A 26626-nucleotide genomic window follows, 5' to 3' on the forward strand; every position below is an offset into this window, starting at 1 on the left:
CTACTCTCCTTTGCTGAGAGTGAAGGGTGAAGTGTGTTTTGAATTTGGGATTAAAATTGGGAGTCAAGCACTTTTTTAAAAAGACAGTGTTTGAGCTGTGGACCAAATAGCAATTGTTGAGCTACTTGCCTCAAGACCAGGTCTATGGCATATTGACTTATAAGTTCTAGACATTTACTGGATCAGCTGTGCAGGAATAATATTAAATCATTTTATGGGCCAAGTCGTGTCCTGCCCACCAATATCTGTGCTGACGCCCTACCCCCCAGTACCTCAGAACAGGGCTATATTTGGAGGTAGGGTGTTTTAAGAGATGGTTAAGTTGAAATGAGGAGGTTAGGGTGGGCCTTCATCTGATCTGACTGGTGTCCTTGTAAGTAGAGAAATTGGACACACATAAAGACACGAGGGATGCACACACACACAGGAAAGGCCATGTGAGGGCGCAGACAGAGGGCAGCCATCTGCCAGCCGAGGAGAGAGGCCTCAGGAGAAACCAAACCTGCAGACACTCTGGTCTTGGACTTCCAGCCTTTGAAACTGTGAGAACGTAAAGGCCTGTTGTCTGAGCCGCCCAGGCTGCTGTACTTTGTTATAGAGGCCTGAGCAGACTAATACAGATCACCTCGAATCGTTCGTGTACCTTTTGCACCCGATTTCCGTCACTGTCAAATCAGAAGTTAGCATTGCAAGTGGCTGCTTTTCCTGCCATGCCTCCCGGAGCCGCTGGATGAAGTCCAGACTTCCTCACTCGGCAGACCAGCCCGTCCAGATCCGCACGGCTCTTACTTCTCCAAACCCGTTTCTCGTGTTTTCCCCTTGCACTCTGGCTCAAGCCAGAAACAACGACCGGAGGTTTCACTAAGAAGCCACACTTCCCTTCTCCTCTGGCGTCTTGACTTCACTGTGAAAAAAAGTCTCAGCTTACATGTCAGTCCCTCCAGGAGGCACCTCCTCCTCTGTGACATTCCTCTCCTGGGTGCTTCCCCAGCCCGCACACCCTCGACAGAGCCCACCTGTTTCTTTCTGCTCCACTCCCCAAGCTCTCACTTATTCACTAGTGCGTGCTTAGTGCCCGATGGAGAGCCCGGCCCACGGTGGGTGTTCTGTTAGTTGAATCACAGCATGAGCAAATTTGTGCAGGATCTTCTGTAAAATAGCTATGGCGTGCCTCCCCTGTGTAAGACACCGAGAGGATGGAGATACATTTCAGTCAGGTGATTAGTCGTGTTCATTTGCTGGGGCTGCCGTAACAAAGTAGAACACTGTCTGTGGTGGGGTTTAAACAACAGAAATGTGTTTGCTCTCAGCTCTGGAGACTAGAAGGCCAGGATCAAGGTGGCAGCAGGGTTGGTTTATTCTGAGACCGTTGTTGCCCTTGGCTTGTAGATGGCTGTCTTCTCCTGGCATCTTCACATGGCCTTCCTTCTGGGTATGTCTGCATCCTAATCTCTTCTTGGAAGGACATGAGTCAGATTGGATGTGGGCTCGCCCCTTAACAACCTCATTTTACTTTATTCACTTCTTTACAGAGCCTGTCTCCAAATCCAGCCACCTTCTGGAGTCGGGGGGGTTAGAGCCTCAACATGGGAGTTTGGGGACACAAGTGAGCCTGTAACATCAGTCGTGAGCACTGTAGCACCTTGACATATGCCTGGGGGAAAGTGGATGACTGCGTTGCTGACTCCTCTGGAGAGCTATTCGCCCCAGAGGTTTAGTACTACATGTGCATCTTCATCAAGAAAGGGACGTTTTGAAGCTGACTGTTGTTTTCAGGGATTTGAGTGCGCTATTAGATTAGGGGTCCCACACCACCAAGAATAAAGGCCTACAGGGCTAAAATCATGAAAACACTTCAAGGTATATGGTGATTGCCAGCATTAACATCCTCACTGGAAATTCTCATGCTGAAGTGGTCAGTACATACGTATTTGGTTAACCTTAAGAAACTCAGTGGTCACCTGTCCAGTTCCTACCCGAGAGATGAAAATGTTGTCACTTTCGGGATTAGGAGGATGCTGTGGAACACAGTCAGGTCTTATCTGTCAAGTTCAGATCATACAAGGGCGGTTTAGACTTCTACTCCATAAACTGGCTGGGAAAGGGGCCACCGAGGCTCAGCCTTGGTCACTCCCCATACATAATTGAAATCACTGCCCACAGAATTGAGCGTGAGGTTGAAGCAAAGAGACTGTGTAAGTGACTCTGGCTGTTGCTATAACAACAGCACCTTGGTCTCATTTCTTCTGAAAAATGGATTTCAGCTGGTGGGATGAAGCTGAGCAGCTTCTCCCCACAGATGAACGCTCGGCGACCGCCTCCCAAGCTCTGCTGGTTATGGGTGGAGTGCGAGGCACTGTGCGCACTGCTGCCCGGTTGAATATTTCCAGAGCTGGTTAATCACACCCGTGTTTGTCTGAACGTGAGGATGTGCCTGTGTGCACGTGGACATCTTCACCCACCAGCGATTCGTCCTGGGGAAGAAAAGCCTCTAGTTCTGCCTTGCCTTCTATTTGTGAGCACGGCTTCTCTAAAGACCTGGGAACGATGGCAATCCCTTTGTTGGTGACCGAAGGCAAGTCCCTGAGCTTCCGGCTTTGGAATACAAATGTGCTAGGGTGCAATCTGGATTTGGAAGTCAGACGCCTTCTACAAATACGTTATTCCGTGTCCTGTTTGCACACTCACTAAGATGGTGTGTGTGATGTGTGTGCATGTGTGCATGAGAGAGAGAGAGAGAGAGAGATATTCTTTTCCAGGAAGGAGCTCTTACCTTTGCTTTACACAAACTACAACTCGAAAGGAAGAGCGATGTCCGACCTCTCTGAGGGAAACAAGAGGCTTTTTACAGACTCGGAGATCTTATTTCAATACTGTTGTTTGCCAAAGGGGGATAAACATGTGTTGAGATTTTATTCAGAGGCAGTGTGAGGTCTGGGCATGGTGGGCTGTCTGCCCCCCTAAGCTGGTGCAGGGCCCCAGTGCCAGGGAGCACTCCTGCAAGGGGCTACAAACAAAAATGAGAATTTCTCATTGAGAACAAGGGACGTTTTGAGTCAACAGTGAAATTAAAATATTCTTGATTCCTACCCAAGGGAGAGAAAAGTACTCAGCCACCCTGGAGTGTTTCTTCTTCCCGCCTCCCTCCTCCCAGAAAATAAACAAATCGAAACCTCATGCTCTGTTCGAACATGCCTGTTCTTTGGTGTGCCGTGTTGGTGCGAGGCTCCAGCTGCGAATGATGCAGATAAGATGTGATCTTCTCATTTGCCCTCTTCCTCCCTATGGTTTTTCCTTCTTCCTCACCAACCCCCTTCACCGTCATTTCTTTACAGCTCTAAATAAAATCCCATTAGGAATTCCAGGTTGTAATACAAGGTCACGCTACAGGCATGTTTGAATAGATAATGTATGCATGACTTCTAGTAAGAGATATTCCTAAGGAAATTGTTTCTTGTCCTTAAAAATAACTGCATGGAGTGTGTGTGTGTGTGTGTGTTTGAAAAGACACAGCAGTTCAGGATTCTGAGGTTCAAGTCCAATGGCAACTCCAGAGCTCAGCAGAGCTTTTCCTGCAGGAAGCAACCTGGTGCAGGAGGCTGCCCCTGGGCTGCATGGGGCTGCTCCCTCCCCAAGTATTCGGGGCTGCGGCTACCATCACTTCTCGAACACATGCTACATTTGCACAGTAACCTCCTCCCTCGTCGAGGAGATGCTCTTCCCTGAATCAGGCCGATCTGACACAAAGACTTGAACACATCGTCCCTAGCCTGTTTCAGCACAGGTGTCAAAAACACTTTCCCATCATTTCTAAGCCAGGTTTGCTCACGTGTGATCAGAACAGGGGTCAGCAGGTGCAGAACAGCAGAGTAGGTGAGAACACACATTTGAGGGGCAGGCAGAGCCAAGTGGAGCCCTGGGACAAACTGCTGTCTTCACTGAGCCCGGTGACCCCTCTGGGCTATTGGGAGAGTTACTCGGGGTAACATATGAAAAGCATTTAGCTTGATGCCTGGTACATAGTAACTTCTCAGCAATTAGAATATTAAATGACACAAATATCCTGAAATATTTAGTAAGCAGTGTATTGGGTTCTCTGACAGAAACTTAGAAGTTGAACACTTGCTACTACTGAAAGCTATGTGAGATTTGAAAATCATACTACCTTGGCATGTGCAGAAATGACAGTCTCAGTTTTAATGAGGAGTTAATCATTTTGTCGAAGCACTGACTTGAACTACGTGAATGGAGCTTGTAAAAACTTTGTAACATCAGATACAAAGAGTGCACAGGATTCATGGGGCTGGTGGTGAAAATATGTTGCATTCATTCAGCTCTGAGAAAGCCACAGGCCTGTGTGAATATCGGTGCATCTGGAAACACAGAGATTGGCGGAGCCTTTGGGACCCGCCCGTTCTAACCCACACCTCCAAGAGTAAGGAAATCCCTGGCCACTGCTGATGTTTTGGGATCCATTCTCAATATGCTGTTTTGCATTTGGCTAGCACTGAGCACACGTTTCAAATCACAAAAAGGTCCAAGTGTACCTAAAAATTCAGCCATACCCAAAAAGATTTAAAAGGCCGTTAAAGGTCACCTTACTGTGGCCCCTCCCAGCTAGAGTTGGGTGGGCACCCGTGTTCCCAGCACTTGTCGGGTCCTAAGACTCCTCTGGAATAGAGGCTTACATCTGCTTCTTAGCAGAAAGGGAAAGGATCCTGGTCATTTCTAAAAATAACCTCAGACTCTCCCAAGATGTCTCCTGCGTGGTCCCGGGCCCTTAGGCTAGGGGCTTAGCACTGCCCCGCACTCCCTTGGGCCTGTGTGGCTGAGGCTCCAGACACCCACTAGGAAGTGAGGCCTCTTTAAGGCGATCTTTTTCTTCCTGGAGCATTACAAAGTAAAGATTTTTAAAGGCTCGGGCTGATAGACGTCCCCACCCGTGGCCCACATCACCCACTGACCAGGTCCAGAGGGGCTGTGCTCTGAGAGGGTCCCCAGTAGAGGTTTCAAAGCCTTGGCTCTCGGGGAAATAGTGTGTGCACATGTGTGTGTGTTTACTCATATGAATTTTGTTACGTAGTTAAGATCTGTCCTCTCTGACGTCATGTTAGTGGTGTCCGAGGCTGACAAGGGAGACCTCAGGAGCTGTGATAGGTCCGTCCTTTTCTGTCAGTGTTGCTTTAGCCTTCGCGTAGATCTTAAAGCAAACGTATTCGACTTCTGTCACTACACGTCTGACATGGGTTCACTTTCCAGTGTGGTCTTTGCTCTTGGCAATGAGTCTGCCCCTCAGCACCTGGCACACGGCCCACAACCTGCCCTCTGTTCCCCGAATGAAAAGGGAGGCAAGTATGTAACATGGAAAGAGAAAACAGTCGAGGATATTACTGTGCTCAGGGAAACCTAAAATATGAGAAGTAAACACTGTCATAAAAAGTCCTGTAGAAATCCAGCAAGCTTCCAGGTCCTCTGAGGTTTGGTGTGTCTGTGTCTGGAGCACTGTGTCCTAGTCCTGTTGACGAGCTGTCCCAGAATGTCACCGGTCAACTCAGAAACATTTCGTATTGACATCTGGTCTGTGTGTGTATATGTACCTTTTTAAAACGAGTCAAACCATCGCTGGCTGGTGTGGCTCAGTTGGCTGGAGGATCACGTTGTGCACCATGACTTCGGGGGTTTGATTCCCAGTTTGTAGGTTTGATCCTGGGTCAGGACACATATGGGAGGCAACTGATTGATCTCTGTGTGTGTGTATGTGTGTGTGTGTCACCCCCCTCTCTCCTCCCTAAAATGAATAAGCATATTTTTTTAATTTAACTAAATCATACCAACAACTCAGAATGTCAGAACTCCAACAGAATTATTAGTGTAGATCAGAATGTCTAAAAACTGGGGATCCTGGACCAAATCCAATACATTTCTTTATATACTTGTGCCTTTGATGTATATCCCAATCTTGTCCCCACCTTAGCCTACTGAATCCAAAACTGTGGAAGTGGGACTAAGAAATCTGCATTCTAACTGCAGGCCAGGTCACTTTAAGGTTGGATAATCAGCGCTCTAGAAAATTTACCTCTACATGAACCTCAAAACATCTTTTCTAAGACAGCTTAAATCTTAGGAGGCAGTTCTGAAAATTTTGCACGCTATTCCTATTCTTCTAATTAAAATATTCACCACATGCACATTCTGGGTCACTCATCAAAAATGTTAAATAAGCAAGTCGAGTTTCCCTGTGTGTCCCTGTGTCTCTTATCTGCCGATGGGGTAGGGAGAGAATAACCACAGGAAAACGGATTCGGTGAAACATCTGGTTTAACCAGAGCAGACCAAAATGACAAAAACATTCTCTCTGAGCCTCGAATTGGTTACAGCATCTGCAAACTGAGATTCCAATTCATCTTCACATATTTGGTGGAGCGGGTTTTTGGTGGATGAAAACCACCGGAAGCCTTTGTATGGAAATGTAAAATTCAACTCTGGAAGTAGCCAGTTTTTTGAGTTCACCTAAGTGTGAAAACATGTCACCCTAGTAATGTCACGTAAAGTCTCTGGGTTTCAATTTTGGCTTTCCTTTTCCTCCTTCTTCTTCATACATTCTTTACTTGTTTTCTACAGTTTTCCCAAACCCTTAATGTCCTCAAAATTATTAAGGAGGCAACAATCCACAAGCCATTTCCAGCATTTTAAAATAACCAAAATAGTACATTTACTTGGCTATCATTAAAACACCGTACACATCAATTATTTCAAGTGGCTGCTTTGGGGATAAATTACATAAACTCAGCATGGTTATTGAAGGTCTTTTTAGTATTCATCCATTGGTACAATCCCATGAAGGAAAAGGAAAGCAGCTTTTGTACCATGTACCTGGGAGCACATGAAGGGTCTCCAAGACCAGAAGTTGGGGGAGGGACTGTCGTGAGCCACTGAATGGAAGGAAGTGTCTAAGCTGACTTGTGAGAGACCAACAGAGTTGGTCAGATGAAGAACTTGGATAAGAGTATAACATATGCCAAGGCCCAGAGAGAGAGAGAGAGACTGAGAACAAACACCATATGTACTGAGACTGGCAAATAATTAAGTGCATCTGAAGGTTAGAGTGGACCGGTGTTGGAGGAAGACATCGCTAAGACCGGAGCGGTAAGCAGATCAGGTTGGGTGGAGCCGCTGTGCCAGACTTAGCTGATGCTGAGACATCGGCCAGCTCCCGAAGACAGGCAAAGGAGTGACCTTACCGGGGCTCACATTCATTGAGAAAAATCAGTCCACGATGCGGAGGATGGGTTGGTGGGGAGACAAGACCGGGGCAGGGGGAGGACTCAGGAGCAGCTGCAGAAACCACGAGAGAAGTGTTGATCTGAACTAAATTAGTGGCATTGGGGGTGGAAAATGAGAATTAAAATTCATTGATGATTAGAACAAATCGTTCTGGAGGTTTAATTGGGTGTGGGTGGTGGGGAGGGCGGAAGCAGGGCTGATGCCTCAGTCGGAGAGTGCGTTCTCGAGATCAGCACTGGGGCCCAGAGGAAGGCACACCTGTGCCTCGTGGTCCTGGCTGAGGGTGCAGTGTGGGCTGAGGAGTCCCACCAGGGTTATAGAAAAACCTGTGTCTTAGAATAACTAGAAGCAGAAGACAAGGAATCTGATGGTTTACCCCAAAGTCTCCCGTCAGTAGTCATATCACCTTTATTCCCAAACCCCATCATTGTCCCCAACTTCACGAAAATCAGGGACAAGGCAGTAAGAGGTGTGGGTTTCTTGCGGGGCGGGGGGGTGTAGGGTGCTTTGTTTGTTTGTGCTTTAACTGACTAGCACTGCTCAAAGTCGAAAGGGAGAAAGAATCTCTTCTTCATGGGCATACTGGCCTAGGTGACCCCTGAGAATCTGACGGGAATGAGCACCACCCCGGTCAGCAGAGGCCTGGTCATCGTGGTCCTGTCCCTCCTTGCTGTGGATGTCATCCTCCCTCCCCAGCCCACCTCCTCCAGAACAGTGCCCTTTGCCCTGCAGAACCGTCCAACCCCAAAGGATTGCTCGGAGAACTGAATATGGTCCCATGTGAAAAGGCTCTGTAACTTTAAAGGCATAGCTCTTCTTATTCCTGTGGGTCTGGGGATCATGTCACCCCTCTCAGCTTCTCTCTCTCTCTCTCTCTCACACACACACACACACACACAAGCCATTGAGCCACACCATAGACCAGAGGCTCGTCCTGGAGCCAGTACAGAGGAGGGGTGGTGTCCTCTGAGTAACGGACACATGACCGTGGCCCGTGGTGTCTCTGGTGTTGGAACAGCGCACTTCAGCTCCTGAGATGGCAGCCGCCCCAGGAGGAGAAAACACTTAGAGTAATAGTAACCCAGAGCAGGGAGACTGATGCTCAGTGAAGAGCTTCTGTGATTTTCCCCCGGGGGCACGAGTCGTACTTAGAGTCTCCCCGCTTTGTAAGGCAGAACGTCTGGGGACGCCCTAAAGTGAGCTGTTTGGGATGAAGACTGGGACCTGAGTCCTGGAAGGGGGGCGGAGGGCTCACAAGGACATTTCCCACGTGGTCAGCTGTTCTCATGGTCACTGAGCAGAGTACAAGGAGGTACTGGGCCTTCTCCAGCACGCAGGTGCTGCCTGTTCCTGCCCGCTGTCGTTCTGCCTCCCAAGAGGGACATCAGGAGAGAATAAGACTCTCAGACCACCTTTCCCTAGGGCAGGAGAGGCTGCGACAGACAGTGGGATGTAAGACTGCGCTGCTATTTTGGACACAACAAAACGAAAACCCTAACACAGCTTCAGTGTCTTTAATGAGGTCTCTCTTATATTCCTAAATGCTGATGCACGAAATACATGTCAAGATGTGGGTTAAAGGGGCCAGCAGGAGAGAACTTTAGGCCCTTAAGGAGAAAGAAATTCTCAGCAGCTCCATTCAGGTCGCATGCTGGAAATCTATTTGATGTGAACCTCAACAATCCAGTGCTGTTTTATAATCTAGGGCATGAATGCATTAGCACTTGGACTTGGGCTTGAATTGCAAATTTGATTTTTGCTGTTCACATCTTAAAAGGTTCACCAGATGCTTGGAAAACATTAGGGTTTTGTGGGCTAGTGAACAGAAATACTATCATTCTACCTCTTTGTGTTGCGGAGACCCGGAAAGCAACCTCTTTCAGCTGCAGTCGTAACTATTAGTTTCCCTGAATTTTAAAGACAGTACCGTATTTGCCCTGTATACTGCACACCCACGTTTTGGGGAACATTATACCCATTACTAAAGCCGTGGTATGTGATCATCATACCCATATACAGTGTGCATCCTTATTTTCCCCTCAAAAATGTGGGCAAAAAAAGTGTCCCGTTATACGTGGCAAAATACAGTAGTAGCTAAGGCTTACTGGGTGCTTACCAGATGTGAGGCATGAAACTAAGTGTAGTTTTCGTATTGTCTAAGCTCAGCCTCAGAGTAACTCTGTAGGCTAGATGTTACTAACCCATTTTGCAGATGAAGTAACCAAGGCTTAGGAGAGGTTATGTAAGTTTCCAGTATTTATTCATTGAACATGTTATTAATCGAGTGCTTGCTGTGATCTGCTGGGGCTTGATCATGAACAAAACAGAGAAGTCCCTGCCTTCGTGTAACTTACTACCTAACAATGGGCAGCATGGCCAATATTTATTACGTAACAGACAACATTTATATGCTTCCGCTCTTAAGTGGGGGTCTGGGATTTGAACTCAGGTGCTCTGACTCCAGGGCCAGAGCTCCTGTGTCTGTGTTACTGTCTCAGCCAGTGAGGCCACTCTCCTGGGGAGAGGCAAGAGCTGTGGTTCCCAGCCAGACCTCTCTGCCCCCGTGGCCATGGTCACCACGGTCTCTCAGAGGAATAAGCAGCATTTGTCTTCACGTTCCCCATCTGGCCTCTCCATTTTGTGGCCCCCGAGCAGAATCATGCACCTGAACTTTCTAAAATGAAGTCAAGTTCATGTTTAAGACAAGTGCTTGTTTTTCTCAGGTTAACGTTGCTTCAGGAGGTGCCGAGGGCCCCAAGCCTTGTTTCCTTTAGGCCTTGAAGCAATGATATTTGAACTTGCCCCTGTGTGTTGGAGCTACATTCAAGCTTCTGCTGTAGCTATGATCAGAACCACAGTCCCTAGTCTGTTCAATAAATAAGGTAATTTTGTAACAATATCTGCCTAACATGATGGATTGAACCAGTGTCTTCTTTGAAGTTAAATTCCAGTGTGTCCCAATTCAAGCTTTGCTTTTAATCATTCTGGGCTTCTACCAAGTGTCTGCAGACAGGCTTTGGTGTTGTGGCTTAAAATATAGGATTTAGGAACAAGGGCCGGACTGGATTTTTACCCAAGGACCTTTTCTGTTTATTTTTACCATGGGTCTCTCTACTTATGAGAAAGGTGACTAAGAGCCAGGTGAAGCCAAGAGATTGCTTGGCAATAAAGCTGCACTTGTTAGAATCCCCACGCCACCTCCAGATGGGTTTGATTTTACATGGGGCTACTCTTCACCCAGGTGAGTTTCTCGACCACTGCCAAGTGCAGGATCAGAGGAAACCCTGCTTCTCTGCCCCTCCCTAGGCACCCTGCCCTCCCCCTCAAGTCTGCGAAGTTACTAAACTCCTGGCTGACCCAGCCCAGTCTCCCCTTTGTCATTCAGGGAGGGCTTTCCCAGTGAGCAGTTTCTGCCACATTCTTTCACCAGAAGTCTCCCACACTGGCCTTTTCTGGCAGAAAGGAAAGGGGTGGACAGATGGATGAGGTTTATGGCTTATAAATTCAAAACTTTTCTTAACCTGACTTGTGTTTTTATTTACTTTGTATTGATTTTTAGAGAGAGGGGAAGGGAGGAGGAGAGAAGTGGAGAGAAACATCCATCGGTGACCTGGTATACACCACACCTGGGGACCAAACCCACAACCTAGGCATGTGCCCCTACCAGGAATCAAACCCATGGCATTTTGGTTCACAAGACAATGCTCTAAGCAACTGAGTCACACCAGCTGGGGCTTAACTTGACTTCTTAAATGATTCCAGTTAACTGGACACAACACACTCCAGGCTAAGAGAGCTCATCACTGGGATTGTAGAATCTCAAAGGTAGGCACTCCTTATGGTCAATGAGGCTGCCTCCGACTCTGATTTCAGCTCACCTCTTTTAGACCCTCTGAATTACACTATGGCATCATTCATTCAGCTTGCCATTATTTATGAATCACTGCTCTGAACTTGAATACTAAGTGCAACCGCACAATACACAGTAAGCAAGTCAGCTATAGTCCCTACCGTCCTGAAGCGCGCTAAATAGACACTTAAGCAATTGCCCCAAAGTACGGTAGGAGCTATGGTGGGAAAGAAGAGATTGCTTGGAAAAAGTTATTCCAGCACACCCAACCCAGTAGAGGTGATTCAAAGGAGAGTGTAGGAGAGGGACCTAAGAGGAGATTTCCTAGAGGACGTGAAATCTCAGACACAACCTGAACAACGAGAAGCTGTTAACTCAGGGAGGGGAAGATGGAGGGGAAGAAGTGTGTTCCAAGAAAAGAAAGCATGTCCAGAGTCCTGGAGACAGAAAAAAACCTGGCACACTTGAGAAACTGAAGTATCAGGAGAACTGATAGAACATGTTGGGCAGAGGTTGGGGAGGTGATGCTAAGCCAAGAAGCAAGAAGATGAGCCTGGAATGATGACTAAGAGCCAGGTGAAGCAGTCTCTGTTTGGATTTCAATCTAAAGACCATGGAAATCATTACAGGGTTATAAGCAGGAAGGGTAATGTATAGATATTATATATTCACCCAGGAAGGGTAATATAATCTATATAGATATAGATAGACAGAGATAGATTTAAAAGACATGGCAATATAGTGAATAGATTGATAAAAGCAAAACAATGAATAAAAGAATAAATGAAAGAGTAAATGGATGAATGAATGGACCCAAGACAAGGAGACCAGTTAGGAGACTGTTGTAACAATCTCAAGAGAGGTAATGGATCCTTGCCTGGGATAGTCGCAGTGAGGTTGGAGGTGAGTGGGCATATGAGGGTGATAGTTTGGATGCAGCATTCATAGGGTGGGTGACTGGCGATGTGAGATGGTTCAAGAAGAATGCTCGGGTTTCTGAGGTGGGTTACTGAGTAGTACTGAAATAGGAACACTGGTGAGGATCGTGTTTGATTGTGAAAGATTATTAGCTCAGTGTTGACACACGTTGAGTTTTAGATGCCCATGGAACATCCAGTGAGAGAGCATTGGAGTCAGAGGAGCTCAGCAGAGAGGGTGGGGCCTGGGTACATTGTCATGAGAACATCAGCCTGTTGTGATGGAGGACACCATCTAGGCTAGGGTATAAAGTGGGCAGGAAAGAAAGCTTAAGATCAAACAAGGAAGAATTCCATCCTTTAAGAGAGAGAAAGAAGAGTACATAAGAGGCTGAGAAAGAGCAGTTGGAGAGAAAGGAAGCAATCCAGGGAAGCATGAGTTCATGGGAACGCAGGAAGGCGTGCTGTCAGAACGGGGCAGGCTACGGCATGGACAGGGTGCTGGGAGGGCGAGCAAAAAAGAGCGCAGGGAAGGTCTGGGTTATGGTAACCACTAATCTTCATGTCTGTGCTATTTAGTAAATGTGTTAAATTTTCTATTCTTAGAGTGTTTTTATTGCTCTTTAAAATATTGTTCATTTAATTCTTCAACGTTCTCAGTGAAGGTGTGACAAGAATTCAAGTATTAATGTCTTCCTTGAGGATGGTACATTTTGGTCCAATCTCACATTTAGCATTCATTTGAAAATAATAATAAGTAATTCTTCCCCACCCTCCAATCTTTACGTTGTTTTCTGTCTCTTAGCCTGATGAGCTCTGCTTTTTGGCTAAAACCTTTCCCTGTAGAATCTGAATTGAAGCCTGGCCAATTTTGAAATTAGAATTATAACCTCCTTCCTACGTGTTATCAACCACTTAAAAGTTAGTTGACAGCAATCCATTTCAGCACGTTTAAAGAGGAAACTACGAGCTGGAGATTTAGGCATTTTCTCTGTTATCTCTTTTCCAGCTCCAGGAGACTGTGAAAAGGAAGTTGGAAGGAGCCCGCTCGCCACTTAATGGAGACCAGCAGAATGGGGCTTGCGATGGGAGTTTTTCTCCAACCAGCAAGCGAATACGGAAGGACATTCCCACAGGGATGGAAGCCATCAACAGTCTGCCCAACAATATGCCACTGCCTTCAGCTTCTCCTCTTCACCAACTTGACCTGAAGCCTTCGCTGCCCTTGCAGAATAGCGGGACTCACACTCCTGGGCTTCTAGAGGACCTAAGTAAGAATGGCAGACTCTCGGAAATGAAACTTCAGCCTGTTAACGGTTGCAGCGACCTGGAAGACAGCTTCACCACCTTGCAGAGCAAGGGCCTCAAACAGGAACCTCTGGACGACCCTACTTGCATCGACACATCAGAAACATCTCTTTCAAACCAGAACAAGCTGTTCTCAGACATTAACCTGAATGATCAGGAGTGGCAAGAATTAATAGATGAACTGGCCAACACAGTTCCTGAAGACGACATACAGGACCTGTTCAACGAAGACTTTGAAGAGAAGAAGGAGCCGGAATTCTCGCAGCCAGCCACCGAGACCCCCCTCTCCCAGGAGAGTGTGAGTGTGAAGAGCGACCCCTCTCACTCTCCTTTCACGCACGTCTCCATGGGCTCTCCCCAGACAAGGCCTTCTTCTTCCGGTCCTCCCTTTTCTACCATCTCCTCTGCCACTAGTTTACCTTCTGTTGCCAGCACTCCCGTGGCTCCCAACCCCGCGGGCTCACCAGCAAACTGTGCAGTCCAGTCCCCACCAACTCCAAACCCAGCCCACACTCCCGGCCAAGCTCCGCCTCGGCCTGGCAGTGGCTATCTCCTCAGTGCGGCGGCGGCGGTGCCAGTGGCTGGCTCGGGGTCGGGCCCTGGGGCCGTGCCCAGCTCTGACCTGTCTCCCGCGGAGCAGCTCAAACAGATGGCGGCGCAGCAGCAACAGCGGGCCAAGCTCATGCAGAAGCAGCAGCAGCAGCAGCAGCAACAGCACTCCAACCAGACTGCCAGCTGGTCCCCATTAGGGCCTCCGTCCAGTCCCTACGGCGCGGCTTTCCCCGCAGAGAAACCAAATAGCCCCATGATGTACTCCCAAGCCTTTAACAACCAAAACCCAGTAGTGCCTCCGATGGCAAACAACCTGCAGAAGACGACGATGAATAACTACCTCCCGCAGAATCCCATGAACATGATCAGTCAGCAGCCAAATAACTTGGGTACCAACTCCTTAAGCAAACAGCACAACCTTCTCACTTACGGCAACACCAAGCCTCTGACCCACTTCAGTGCAGACCTGAGTCAGAGGATGACACCACCCATGGCCAATCCCAACAAAAACCCCCTGCTGCCGTACCTCCAGCAGCAGCCCCCGCCCCAGCAGCCCCCGCAGCAGCCGCCGCCGCAGCTGCAGGCTCCTAGGGCACACCTGAGTGAGGACCAGAAACGCATGCTCCTCGTGAAGCAGAAAGGGGTGATGAACCAGTCGCTGGCCTACGCCGCACTGCCGTCCCACGGTCAGGTAAGTGTGAAAGTGACACCCACCTGCAGCCGTGCTGGCGGTGCCCTTCAGACTGGCGAGGTGTGATGCGTGAGCACTGGCAGGGTATAATTCATTACCTGTGGAAATCCTTCCTAGGCATTGTCATGTAGTTGCCAGATCTGGGGGGGGGGGGGGGGGGGGTTATTTCCTCTTTTTTTCCTAAGAGATGGGAAAGGTTGGCATGGTTGCCTTTCCTCTATTAGAATGTCTGGGGATCAAACTTGTCCTGTTCCCGGCAGTAGATAAGAAATGAAAAATTGCATGACGTTTTCACTCAGAGGCTGCGCCGCAGAGGTTGCAGGGCCAAACCTGCTGCTCTTATCTCCTGAGTCATTGAGCCCTAGACTCCGGCTGGTGGGAAGGCCAGAGTCTTTTGGGATCTCTCCAGCAGTTTGATAAGGCCCTGAACAACCTTCACCTAGCTTACAGAATCATGAAGCATGGAGATTGAGGCTCCTGATGTTCAAATGGGGGGCAGGTTTTTGTATTTTCAGAGTGAACCAGAGGATGGATTTGTGTAGGACTACTCAACACTGACGCTTTTGTTGCTGACCTAAGGCAGTTAGAAGCTGTTTCAATCCTGTGGCCTGGGGGTACTGTCAAACCTCTGCAATTTGTTCAGCTCTGATTCGGGAAAATTTGATGGTGATTGTACCTTAGAGCTGTATCAAAATAAAGCCTCCTCTTTCCCATGTCACGACATCCTGGTTTGGGTAGCAGGGCACCCAGTGATCCACAGTAAATATGAGTGGTAGCCAGCTGGGGAGTGAATCCTCAGTGAGAAGCATTCACTCGCCTGACCCTGAACACTGTGGCAAGCAGCCAAAGTTCCTGCCATGTAACCCTTTCTCTACCTTGAAGGAGAGGGATGTGGGGAAATGCATTGTTCTACTGACCTTCTCCATACAGGGGTAAATTCAAAAACCATCACTGTACTGCCGATTGCTAGTTTGCACCTAATCCTCTCAGGATGCCGACATTTGCGTTGCTGTTGGAGATTTTGCAGAGAAGTCTTTGCTTTAGGGGCCCTCATGTGCAAACAGGTTACAACTAGTGCTTGGGTATGTGTCCACAGTTGGATGCTTCAGAAGTAATGCAGGCAGATCTTGCATCAGTAGGCAGTTGTTTGCGTCTTCTCTCTCCTGGTGCGCCCCTCCCCCCATACCCACCCAATCGCCTTAAACTTGATGGAGGCTCCAAGAGCTGGAGGGTGCTGGCCTGCAGAGACAGGCCTGAGCTCTTCTCCTTCACAGCCTTCCAACCCCAAAACCTCACAGTGGTTTCTTGTCTGCACATGCCGGCCAGCTCTGAAGAAATTCTGTCTGGAGAAATACAAATATAGGTCAGTTTATGTCAACTGCACTTGGTCACTAGTAGAAAAACATCATTGAAATGTGGGCTTCTGTTTTATCTTGGTTTCATTAAACAAATGTATACCATTGGAAAAATGCAACGGCTGTGAAGCAGGCAAAAATGGAGGCAGTGTACAGGGATGTTTGTTGTAGCCCAGAACGCGTCCCGGGTTTATGAGATCGCAAGCTGTCAGAATGGTCTCCTGTTAATCTTAATACAGATTGTGCTTCTACATTGGCTGTTTTCACATCAGCTGCAGTAAAATATTCCCACTGAGCCAGACCAAAGATGATTAATTCCAACTCACGGGCTCTGCAGACGTGCGGGTGCAGTGGGAGCCCGTCCTCACTCCACACCCTCACTCACTGAGTGTCTTCTGAAACTTGTTAATTTGGGGTGAGGTTCTTGTCTTTGCTGGAACATGGATTGTGAAGGTGCTCATTTCAGGTCCTGATGCTTGCCTGGCTATGCGGAACTGAAGCCCTGAGCTGCAGAAGTCATGTTTTGAAAGAGCTCAGTCAGGTGGAGAAATGAAAGTGATGGTTTTCTGGCCTAAATCTGCTGGTTCATCTTCTGTTCCTTCCGTCTCACGAGGTCCTTTCGGGATGGACAAGCCTTCCCTCTTGAGTTGAGGCCTCTTTAGAATAATCACTTTGTAACCTCATAAAGAATCATCCAGCAAAAGCATGCTTTTTAATGAAATATTAACTCACCACTGTTTGAAATAAGCTTCAAAATACATATATAAACATGTGAATATCTTTGTACACACGTACCATTTATTTGATGCTTTTGTCTGATTCTGGAGCAGTATTTACATAGCTCATTGCATAGTTCATTGCACCGTATGTGAGTACGTTGCACGAATATGTGCACAAATTACAGGAAGACATAGAATGTAATTATACGTAGGTGTCGTTCAAGTTTGTGTTTTGCTCTTGCTAGGGAAAATTCACTTTATTCTTTTGTGGCTACAAAGACTGTGATTAGCACTGAGTTTTAATGACTGATTTAAACACCAAAAGTAATAACACTGGAACACTGATTTCAAGATCATTATTTTATACAGATGTTCACTTACTTGGATCATTTGCAGAAAACGCCAGTTCTCTTAGAAATTAATAGAAATTCACTGAGATCCTGGATATTTTTAAAAAATGGAGAACCAAAACTAGAAAGGACCCAAAAAGAACTTACTTCAAAATTTTGAATGTCTTATCAAGGAATTTTACTTCTCAGAATGTACCTAGTATTCCTTGTAATTAGAGAATTGAACAAAGATTTATGTACAAAGATTACACACATGGTATTACTTACAATAGTGAGGAACTGGAACCAAAGTAAGCACTTTGGAAAAGCTGTGCACATACAGATCATGATGTTCGGTGGTGGATCATGTGGGAACGCTCAGAGGACGAGTGAGGTCAGCAGATCACACATCCGCGTGTATGTTACAATCCTGATTGTGTCTTTGCTACATACAAAAAAAAGACCAAATAACTGAAACATTAGGAATGGTCTTTTTGGTTGGCAAATTACGAGTAATTATTGTATTCCTCTCTATAGTTTACTAATAGTTTACTAAGTTTTCTATCATACCTGTATGTTAGGAAACTTGGTAAACTATGAAACTCAGTATGTAGGTTATTTCCACCATCGGGAAAGATAATTTTTAAGGAAGGGAAATTCCCTATTTTAGGAAAGTTTATACTCTGCTAATTTTTTAAAAGATTTTATTTATTTATCTTTAGAGGGGAAGGGAAGGAGAGAAGGAGAGAAATATCAATGTATGGTTGCCTCTCGTGAGTCCCCTGCTGGGAACTAGCCTGCAACCCAGGCATGTGCCCTGACTGGGAATCGAACCACGATCGTGTGGTTCGCAGGCCCGCGCTCAATTTACTGAGCTACACCAGCCAGGGCATAATTTTTTTAAAAATTACTTTTCCAATTTGCCAGTTGAATTGAGGTGATACCATTCCCATGTACTCACATACAGTATTAGTTTTGAATCTTTCCCTTTCTTTCTCTACCTCTTCTTCTTACTCCGTATCACCTGCTCAATTCCTATAAACTTCAGGTAATAGAGTGACAATGAGTATCAGTAAAACGTTCACCATGATAAACTTTCAAACCTTCTCCGTGTCCTGTTTTTATATTATTTCTTTGATCATGTCTCTTTTCCCTTGTCTCATTTTTCAATTTCTGGAACTTCTGTTCATTTGGTATTGGACTTTCTGGATTGCTCTCTAATTTGTAAAATACACGTTTCTGTGACAAAATCACCAGAGCCTACTTTGGCTGTGTCTATCTGCTATCTTTTCCTACTTCTGTTGTTTCTGAAGGACAAGACAGGTCTCTCTCTCTCGCACACACACTCTCTGTTTGTACTGTGTTTTGCGTAGTACCTGACACCACATCTTAAACATAAGGAGGTTTCAAACATGGCAATTAACCGAAGTTCAGAACAAAAATGTGTTTGCAGTGGATTCTCGGCTCCAGTGGAGAGAGCATTAGCACAAATAACACAGAGCTGCTTTGGAGATCAAACGGAAGAACCGGAAAGGCAAGTCTAAAAGAAACCCTTTGATGGGAGGTGGTTATCTTGAACCAGTGGAACAACGCCGAGGTGCAGGACAGGCAAATGCCAGCTTCGTGCCTGACAAACAGAAACAGGATGGAGCGGCTCTGGAAGGAGTGGCCGGGGAAGGTGGCAGGGCTCCCGGAGCCCGGGAACGACCTTTACGTGGAATCGCGGAGAGTGAATGATTTCCAGGGTGTGATGTGAATTTTTAGTAGTTGCCACCGCAGGACCAGAAATGTAGGATGCTGTTACTTTATTAATACTTTCCGTGCCGTTGGCTGTGTGTGGCTGCGTGTATCAGAATGAGTGCATACATTCTCATGTTTTATGGGATGGTGTTGGGTACCATGTGCGGCGTTAGAAGCTTTTTAGTCGTAAGATCTCCGCAGAAAGAACAGAGCTCCAGTATTAGCAGCCATCCTGGAAATCTCTTTGAAGATGCATTGTCCTTCGCTTTAAAAAATTGGAGTCCCTTTGAATGTAATTTCCTTAAAATATATATTTTTTATTTTCTCCGAATAATAGATGGCATCACGCAGAAAGCCAAATAATGTTATGAGGCTTATAATGAACAGCAATAGCTTCAACCTCTTCATTCTTTATTTCTGCTTCCCAAAGGTGACCACTTCGATTCATTAAGTCGTTTTCTTTTACTCACTTCTGTAAACTGCTATTTCTCAATGTTTCAATTATTTGATTCTATGGAAGATGAGGATTCAGCTCGCTTTTATCACCTCCTCACAAACACAGTCCCCTCTACACACAGAACCCCCCTTTCCTCTTCCCCATACTCTCAGTATAGCTAGATACTCAGATACTGCAACGTGTGATTTTTAAAGGATTCCATATTTACATGGCTGATCGTTGCACTGCCCCTCACAGTTAATCTATGTGGTACACTAGGTTGGTATTTCCTTTCTCGTACAACTTTTTGTTCTTTCTATAACTAACAGCGCCCTGTTTTTTTAATTGGTGTTATCTCTGTACCGACCTTCAGTCTGCCCTCAAACTTTTCTGACTGGAAAACTTTCAGTGGGATCGAACCTCGGATCATCCATTTTTCTGATATTTTCTTTCCTTTTCTCTCCCTCCCCCTCCCTCTCCCCTTCCCTCCACCCGCCTCCAGCATCTCTCTCTCTCTCTCTCTCTCTCTCTCTCTTTCTCAGTCTCCTTCCTTCTCGCTCCCTCACACCCCTCCTTCCAGGTCTCTCCTGAAGGTTTAGACCCTCTTGCTATCCTATCCTATCATTTTGTGGTTCTGCTGCTTAACTGAAGGCACACAGATGCCCTTGACCGTCATGCCTGGAATGTTTCACAGCCCTTGTGTGTTGCATTATGTTTTCTTGATCCCTCCCCCGCTTTCTCTGCTGGGTCCCTCACCCTGGCGGAGCACACCCCCCAGCGCTTCTTTCGAAAGGGTGCAGGGAGATTATTTTGTTGGAAACTGTTTTTGAGAATGTCCTCATCTTCACATTTGATGCATAGTTTGTCAGATTCAGAATTACAGTTGAGAAAACATATTGGATCAGACTTTTAAAGGCATTTCTTCATGGTCCTGTGGCTTTTATAATATCCAGTGACATTTGGATCCCCCATCCTATGGGCGTAACCGTTTGGGGGTGGGGTTTTTTTTTTCAGTCTCAGAGTGTTTTTAGATCTTCTCTTTATCTCTGAAATTTGTGGTGGTATACTTTCATTCACTATGTCTGGTACTATGAATGTTTTTAAGTTAAGTTTTCTTGTCTCTCCCCCACCCCCAATTATCTGTTTCTCTGAAGAACCTTTTTCATATGCTATTTTTTTTCACGTTAGAAGCTTTTCTCAAATGTCTGTTTGCTTTATTTTAAGAGTGAGACACAGTAAAGCCAAATAGTTGCTCTGTGTCTTTGCAGTGGGCTTGGGCTTGTCGTATGCAGGGCTTTGCTCCAGGGGGATTCGGCTAGAACCCCGCCCCTTCACTGGGTCAATGTCTGTAGATGTTTTCCCCAAGGCCAGACAGAAAAGACTCCTTCAACCTCCTTTACTAAGAATCTTACATCTGGAGGCTGGCTTTTTGGGGATGAACAGAGGAGAGGAGTTGGTCCACCGTGGTGTGGGTCAAGGGAATCTCACTAAATACAATGTAAACTTTTACTTAATCTCCTCCTTTTTATGTGGTTCCACATCCCAGGACTGGGGTCCAGGATTCCAGAGTCCTGTGGCTTCACCCCCCCAGAGAGCCATATTCCTTCCCTCTTCCAGTCTGGGGAAGTATGTCAGTCCGTTTCTTAATTAAACGGGACTTGAGCCTATTTTTATTCTGTGTGCACCCTTACCCCCACCCCGGCATCCCGAGGGGCTTCTGGTCCCTGAGACTTGACAGCATTCTTCAGCTGGAACCCTCTTGCGTTATGTTTAGCTTCCCCGCTGCAGGATTCGAACCGGCTTTCTCCAAGCCTCCAGGTCCTTTCCCCTCAGCCACCTGCTGTTCATCTTCCAAAATTTGATTGCACCTGTCCATTGCTACTTCTGCCTCTTTGTTCTTGACTGTCCACATCCTTTTTATTCTTTCACTGTCATTGCACTGGGGTGTTGCAGGGAGCCAGGGTAGAGTGGCCCCCAAATCCCCTTCAGTGACTCTCACATCCCTCTGAATATCAAATGTGACCCAATATGGAAACTCATATTTTGCAGCAAATGCCACAATATCACATCCAACATTTTGGATTGTATGGGAGCTGTTTTCGTAAAGCCTAAACTGCTCTTTAACATAGTATTTCTGTGTGTTGGAGACGTGTGCTCGGATGCACAGCAGTGCCCATGTGATCAGCCCGCTGTTTTAGAATAAGGTCTTGTAATTATAAGCACTGAATAGACTTTAGAATCTTGAAAATATTGACTTACTTCAAGGACTGTAAAAACAATTTAGGTTCTGTGACCCTGACTAAGCCAATAGTATCTGGCAACTCAGATACAAGGTAAAATATTGACAGAACACTCATCCCTGCCTGAACCCAGGGCCACCCAGCTGAGGAGAAAGCAGGGGGTAGAACTGCTACAAAAACGCAGATAACAATGAAACGTTCCCGGTAGTGGGCGTAACAGTCACTTCCGTACACATACTGGCATATTTTGTAAATCCCGTCCAAGTCTTAGAATTACAAGGCTATATGAGTAAACAGCAAAAAAAGCTCTAGGGAAGAAATTCATGTTAAAATCGTCTTGGGGAAGAAAAGCGTTTTAATTAGTCCCCTATGAGAATCTTCCTTAAAGGTTTTGTGGGATATTCCTATTTACAGAGAGCGCTTACTGCCCATCAGATGGTGTTTCTGAAACTCGTAGGTCTAAGAATCATCTGGGAAAGTTGTTTAAGAGGCAACAGTCAGATTCCCCTGCCAAAGGCTCAGAATTGGTAGGTCTGGGACAAGGCCTGGGGATACATATTTTATTAATTTTTTTAGGGAGAGAGAAAGAGAAACATCAACTTGTTGTTCCACTTATTTACTCATTCATTGGTTGCTTCTTGCATGTGACCTGACTGGGGATCAAACCCGCAACTTTGATGTTTTGGGCTAACGCTCTAACCAGCTGAGCAAGCCGGCCATGGCAGAATATGCATTTTAACAAGCAACCCACCACCACCACGACTTTCTAATAGAGAAGTGCTACCTGGGTAACTGAAACTTGAGTTAAAGCAGCTGTGTTCCTGCCGTTGCTCCGTGTCTGCATGCGCTGACCCACGGCAGTTACTGTGTGACTGTGAACTCTGCGAGGGCAAAGACACGTGCTGTTTCCACTACAATGGGAAGTTGTGGTTACTCTGTGTTTAGTGGGTTTCCTTTCTTAGGATGGAGTAAATTTTTTTATTTATTATTTTTTATTTTTCAATTACAGTGTACATTTACCATCTGCATCTAGAGAGCGGGTCTGGCTTTTACGTTTGCCTGGCAGGAGCCTGCCAGCCCAAGAGTCTGCCACAAAAATAGAAAACTATGAAACTTGACCAAGCAGATCCTCCCCATGTATATCCACTCCTAAAATTCTAGATATTATGGACTAAAAATAGGTACCAAAATAATACCCTCCGCGGCAGGGGTGTCCAACCTTTTGGCATCTCTGGGACACACTGGAAGAAGAATTGTCTTGGGCCACACATTAGCTACACGAACACTAATGAAAACTGACAAGCAAAAACAAGGCTTTAAGTAAATTTACGATTTTGTGCTGGGCCTCGGGTTGGACATCCCTGCTCTGCAGTGTCCAGCAGCAACGTGCCATCCAATCTGGGTGGTACCCAGGCCTGCGCAGTAAGTCGGTTCAGAGCAGCAAGTGGCTAAGTGCCGCCTCGCTGAGCTGTACATGAGGATTGTGGGCAGAGGGAAGGCGAGCGTGGGTCCAGCCTGGAGGGGAGCAGCGTCCGGGGCTGGGGGGGGGGGCGCTTTGTCTAGACTGAGCATGAGTGGGAGTGAGATGGATGGTGGGGGCAGGTGGAAAGGCGTATTCACGCACCCAAAGGGCTGTTCCTGAAGTTGGTGGCACAGACGGTGGCCGGGCTGGAGTGGGGAAAGGGTGTGTGGTGAGACCTGTGAGGGGAAGTTTGAGAGAATAGTTAGGGACATTCTACAGTCTACTGTGACACAGTAAGAATCTTTATCTGGATGGAGTGTTTCCAATTTAAAGGGGAAATGTGTACCATGGCGTTTAGAGAAAAGAAATAACAAAACTTGATGATTGAATATATGATAAGATGAAAGGGAAATGAAGAAAACATTTATGATCATAAGGTTAAATGTTAGACTGGTATAATACTTGTCAAAAGATAATGGTCTTGTCATATATAAATCCAAATTTCAAATCTTATTTCTGTTTAAAAGCAATTCAATCACTAATTTGATCTATCTGATTCTTCTGATTTGAATTTCCCTTTCATGACAGCACCTGTTCCCCACTCCTCAAAAGGTATGAAGCTAGTTCACAGGAATTCTTTTAAAGTTTGTGTTAAATGGAGCCACAGGGAGCTGGCTACTCCTGGGTTTTATAGTTGAGCTTTCTTGTTTTTACAAGTGTTTATTTTTCAGTAAATTCATATCACTATAAAAATGGTTGTTTTCATTAGTTAGAGGAGTAACGGAGTAGACAGCGTCTTTCTGCTTTGTGGTGACACCTTATCTGTCATTGAAGAGGACACTCTGTAAAGACGGTCGTTATGCAGGTGTGGGAGAGGAACAGGGTGCCCCTGGATCAGGATTCCAGGGCTTCAAAGCATATTACGTCAGCATCCATTAACTATTCATAGCAAGTCGGGCTTTCCCAGAGGTTACAGAGCTCTTTGGGAGTCTGGGGGTGCGGGGCAAGCTGTTTCCCTTTACAAAGAGAGTCTGTTACAATCTTCTGGTTCCCGAGCAAGTTTCTATGGAGTGCTCTTCTCTGTGACATCAAGTGGTTTGCATCCGACCCAGTACATAAAGAATCAAAATGCCTTCCACAATAGTTAGATTTTCAGTACGTTATTATGAGTACTTAACCTGATACATGAGATCATGCGGGTTACCTATACCATTTTTATGTACTAAGCAGGAAATATTGACCCCAAATAGTATCCAAACTGATAACTCCCATTTATTCATATCATGATTTCCTAGAGGAGGTTTGCTGAACATAGCTGCATTCGCTAATTGCTTTTTCATCGGAGATGTTTGGGAGCTTGTTTGGGCTTTTCTGCCCTGGACTGTAGCCCCAGTTCCCACAAAGTACGTTTTCATCGGCTCGTTAGGCCAGGAGCACTTGCGGTGCTAAGCTGAAGTTGATCAGGGATGGCCGGGAAAAGGTCATTTCTGGGTGGAGAGACTAGGCTTCCTCAGGCAGGCTTTCTGGAACCTTCAGTGAGAATTAGGGAAAGTCTCCCCTCTGAGCAGGCAGATGGAGGCAGCTGCCCACAGGAACCCCAGGGATGCTGGCCACCCCCCTTGCACCCTCTGCTGGACACTGTTGTGCTGGCCACAGACTGCATGGCCACAGGTGGAGGGCACCTGCATGGGCACTAAAAGCCTCTCAACACAGAGCAGAGCACCAGCGTCTCGGGCCAGTGCGTGGAGAATCTGAGTTCCATGTGCCCCTCGGTGCTGTGGCTGGTCAGACGCTGGTCAGCGTGAAGCCATCGGGGAAAGGGGACTGAAGGCCCAGGTCTGACGGTCGGGCAGTCTGCAGGGCGCACACTGCTAGTCCCAGTACCGCCTGCCAGCGGGAGTCTCGTTCATGTGGCGGAGCAGCTCGGAGAAAGGCCTGGCCTTTGCCTCCCTCCACAGCATGGACAGGGTCAGATGTCCCCAGAGCTAGAGCTGCACCATCCAATAGAAATAGAAAGCAAACCGTGGAATTTTAAAATCTCCCTTGGCCACATTACGAAAGACAAAAAGAAACAGGTGAAATAGATTTCACCATATTTTTCTTGAACCCATTCTATTAAAACATTATGTCAACAGGTGCTCAATGTAAAAATTGTTAATGAGATGTGTTTACCTTCTTTTTTCATACTTTGAAACCTGGGGGGTCTGTCCCACTTGCAGCACTGAGCCCTTGGGCCAGTCACGATTCCAGGGCTCGGTAGTCACACTGGCCAGGCAGAGAAGGTCCCTGGGGGTGGAAAGGCCATCGGCAGGACCAGAGGCTGCTGCAGAGCAGCCCACTCTTTGTCGCCTTTTAAGAGCTAGGTGGCCCTAAGTTGGATGGAACAGATTAGTGCTCCCCATTGCCCTCTGCTCAGCCAGGGGGCCCCCTGCAGAGTGACACTGAGCCCTGTCCTCTGCACAAGCCGCACACAGCAGGTTTTGTGCCCTGGTTGTTAGGATTCATCTGCCGTGTGGCCCACAGGCCCTGGTGTGGCCTGTGGCTGCTGCTCGGAGAAGGATGTGGCCCTTCTGCACGCATATCCTGTCAGGGGTGCAGAGCGTATGTGAGCCTGTGGCAGGTCGGCAGCCCCTGACCCCCTGTTAACATGGCAGTGAGAGTGGCTGGTGCCCCGGGCTGGCTTTCCAGGGTTTTGATGAGCTCCGTTAATTATGCTGGCAAAGAAAAAGTGTGCAGGTAAAGAAGAACCTGCTTAGCTGTGTGGGAACATGAAAGGCTGGACACTGGGCAGCACGGTGAATCAGTGGCCCAGGGAGAGAGGCGTGCAAATCAACACAGTGCCCCAGCGCACCGCAGGCCAGGGCCACGCTCTCTGCTCTCATGCACTTGCCCTTCTCTAGACCTAGAGACGGCCAGGAGCTCACCTGCATCAGAGCAGTTAGGGGACTGCCTTGGGGGGAAGTGGCAGAGTGCAGAGGTCAGCAGCCGACTCTGGAGCTCGGACAGGCCCTCAAAACGTGCTTCCCCGCTTCCTGACCCCAGGACCTCGGGCAGCTTCCACGCCTTCTCTGAGCTTTAGGTTCTCTGTCTGGAGAATAGGGATAATAGTAATAGGATCATTAGGATGTTGCTGTATCCTAATTTATGTAAAGCATTTAGCGTAGTATCAGACCCACAGGTTGTGCGATGTGCATTTTTTAAATTAGGACATTAGTTGTATCGTATGCTATTCATACTTGTTTAGTCCTCCAGGAGAATATGACTGCGCTTCAGTTTCCCTCTGAGGCAGCTTCATTCATTCATTCATTCATTCACTCATTCATTCGACAGGCATTCATTTTGTCCCTGAGCTGTCTAGGCCTTGGACATACTAAGATGCAAAGATTCTGGGAGAAACATTATTATACACAATACATGTGGAAATTACATGGACAGGAACCACAAACGAAGTGGTAAAAATACGTCAACGTTCTCTTTAAAAACCTGTCAGGAACTTTTAAATGATGGTAAGGAGTTTTCTTTCACCCCGTGTGTGACCAGGTTGTTCCTCCTGCATTTGCCTCTGTTTGAAGTCAAAATTACTTCTTTGTCGTGTTTTAATATAAAATATGAAAATATTTGTTCATTTGCGTTAAATGATCTAAAATGAGGAAAACTCCTCAGGGAAAAAAACTCTGGGCTTCCCCACCATCCGCCCGAGACTCGGAGGGGCCTTCCAGTGCCCGGGTGTTTCTGGAACTGGG

The 26626-nt window shown here is 46.8% G+C and overlaps 1 protein-coding gene across 2 annotated transcripts in view; it reads left to right on the plus strand.

Moving 5' to 3' along the window:
• Positions 1 to 26626, plus strand: part of MAML3 (mastermind like transcriptional coactivator 3) — a 368448-nt gene that overhangs the window by 204183 nt on the left and 137639 nt on the right. For both annotated transcript variants that reach the window (XM_037058494.1, XM_037058493.1), the window contains exon 2: positions 13061 to 14602. In XM_037058494.1, the coding sequence (XP_036914389.1) occupies positions 13061 to 14602 (1542 nt within the window). The remainder of the gene's footprint in view (positions 1 to 13060; positions 14603 to 26626) is intronic.

Source organism: Sturnira hondurensis, unplaced genomic scaffold, assembly GCF_014824575.4.
Source record: "Sturnira hondurensis isolate 20B ecotype Veracruz unplaced genomic scaffold, ASM1482457v3 Scaffold0010128, whole genome shotgun sequence".
Classification (NCBI taxonomy): Eukaryota; Metazoa; Chordata; class Mammalia; order Chiroptera; family Phyllostomidae; genus Sturnira; species Sturnira hondurensis.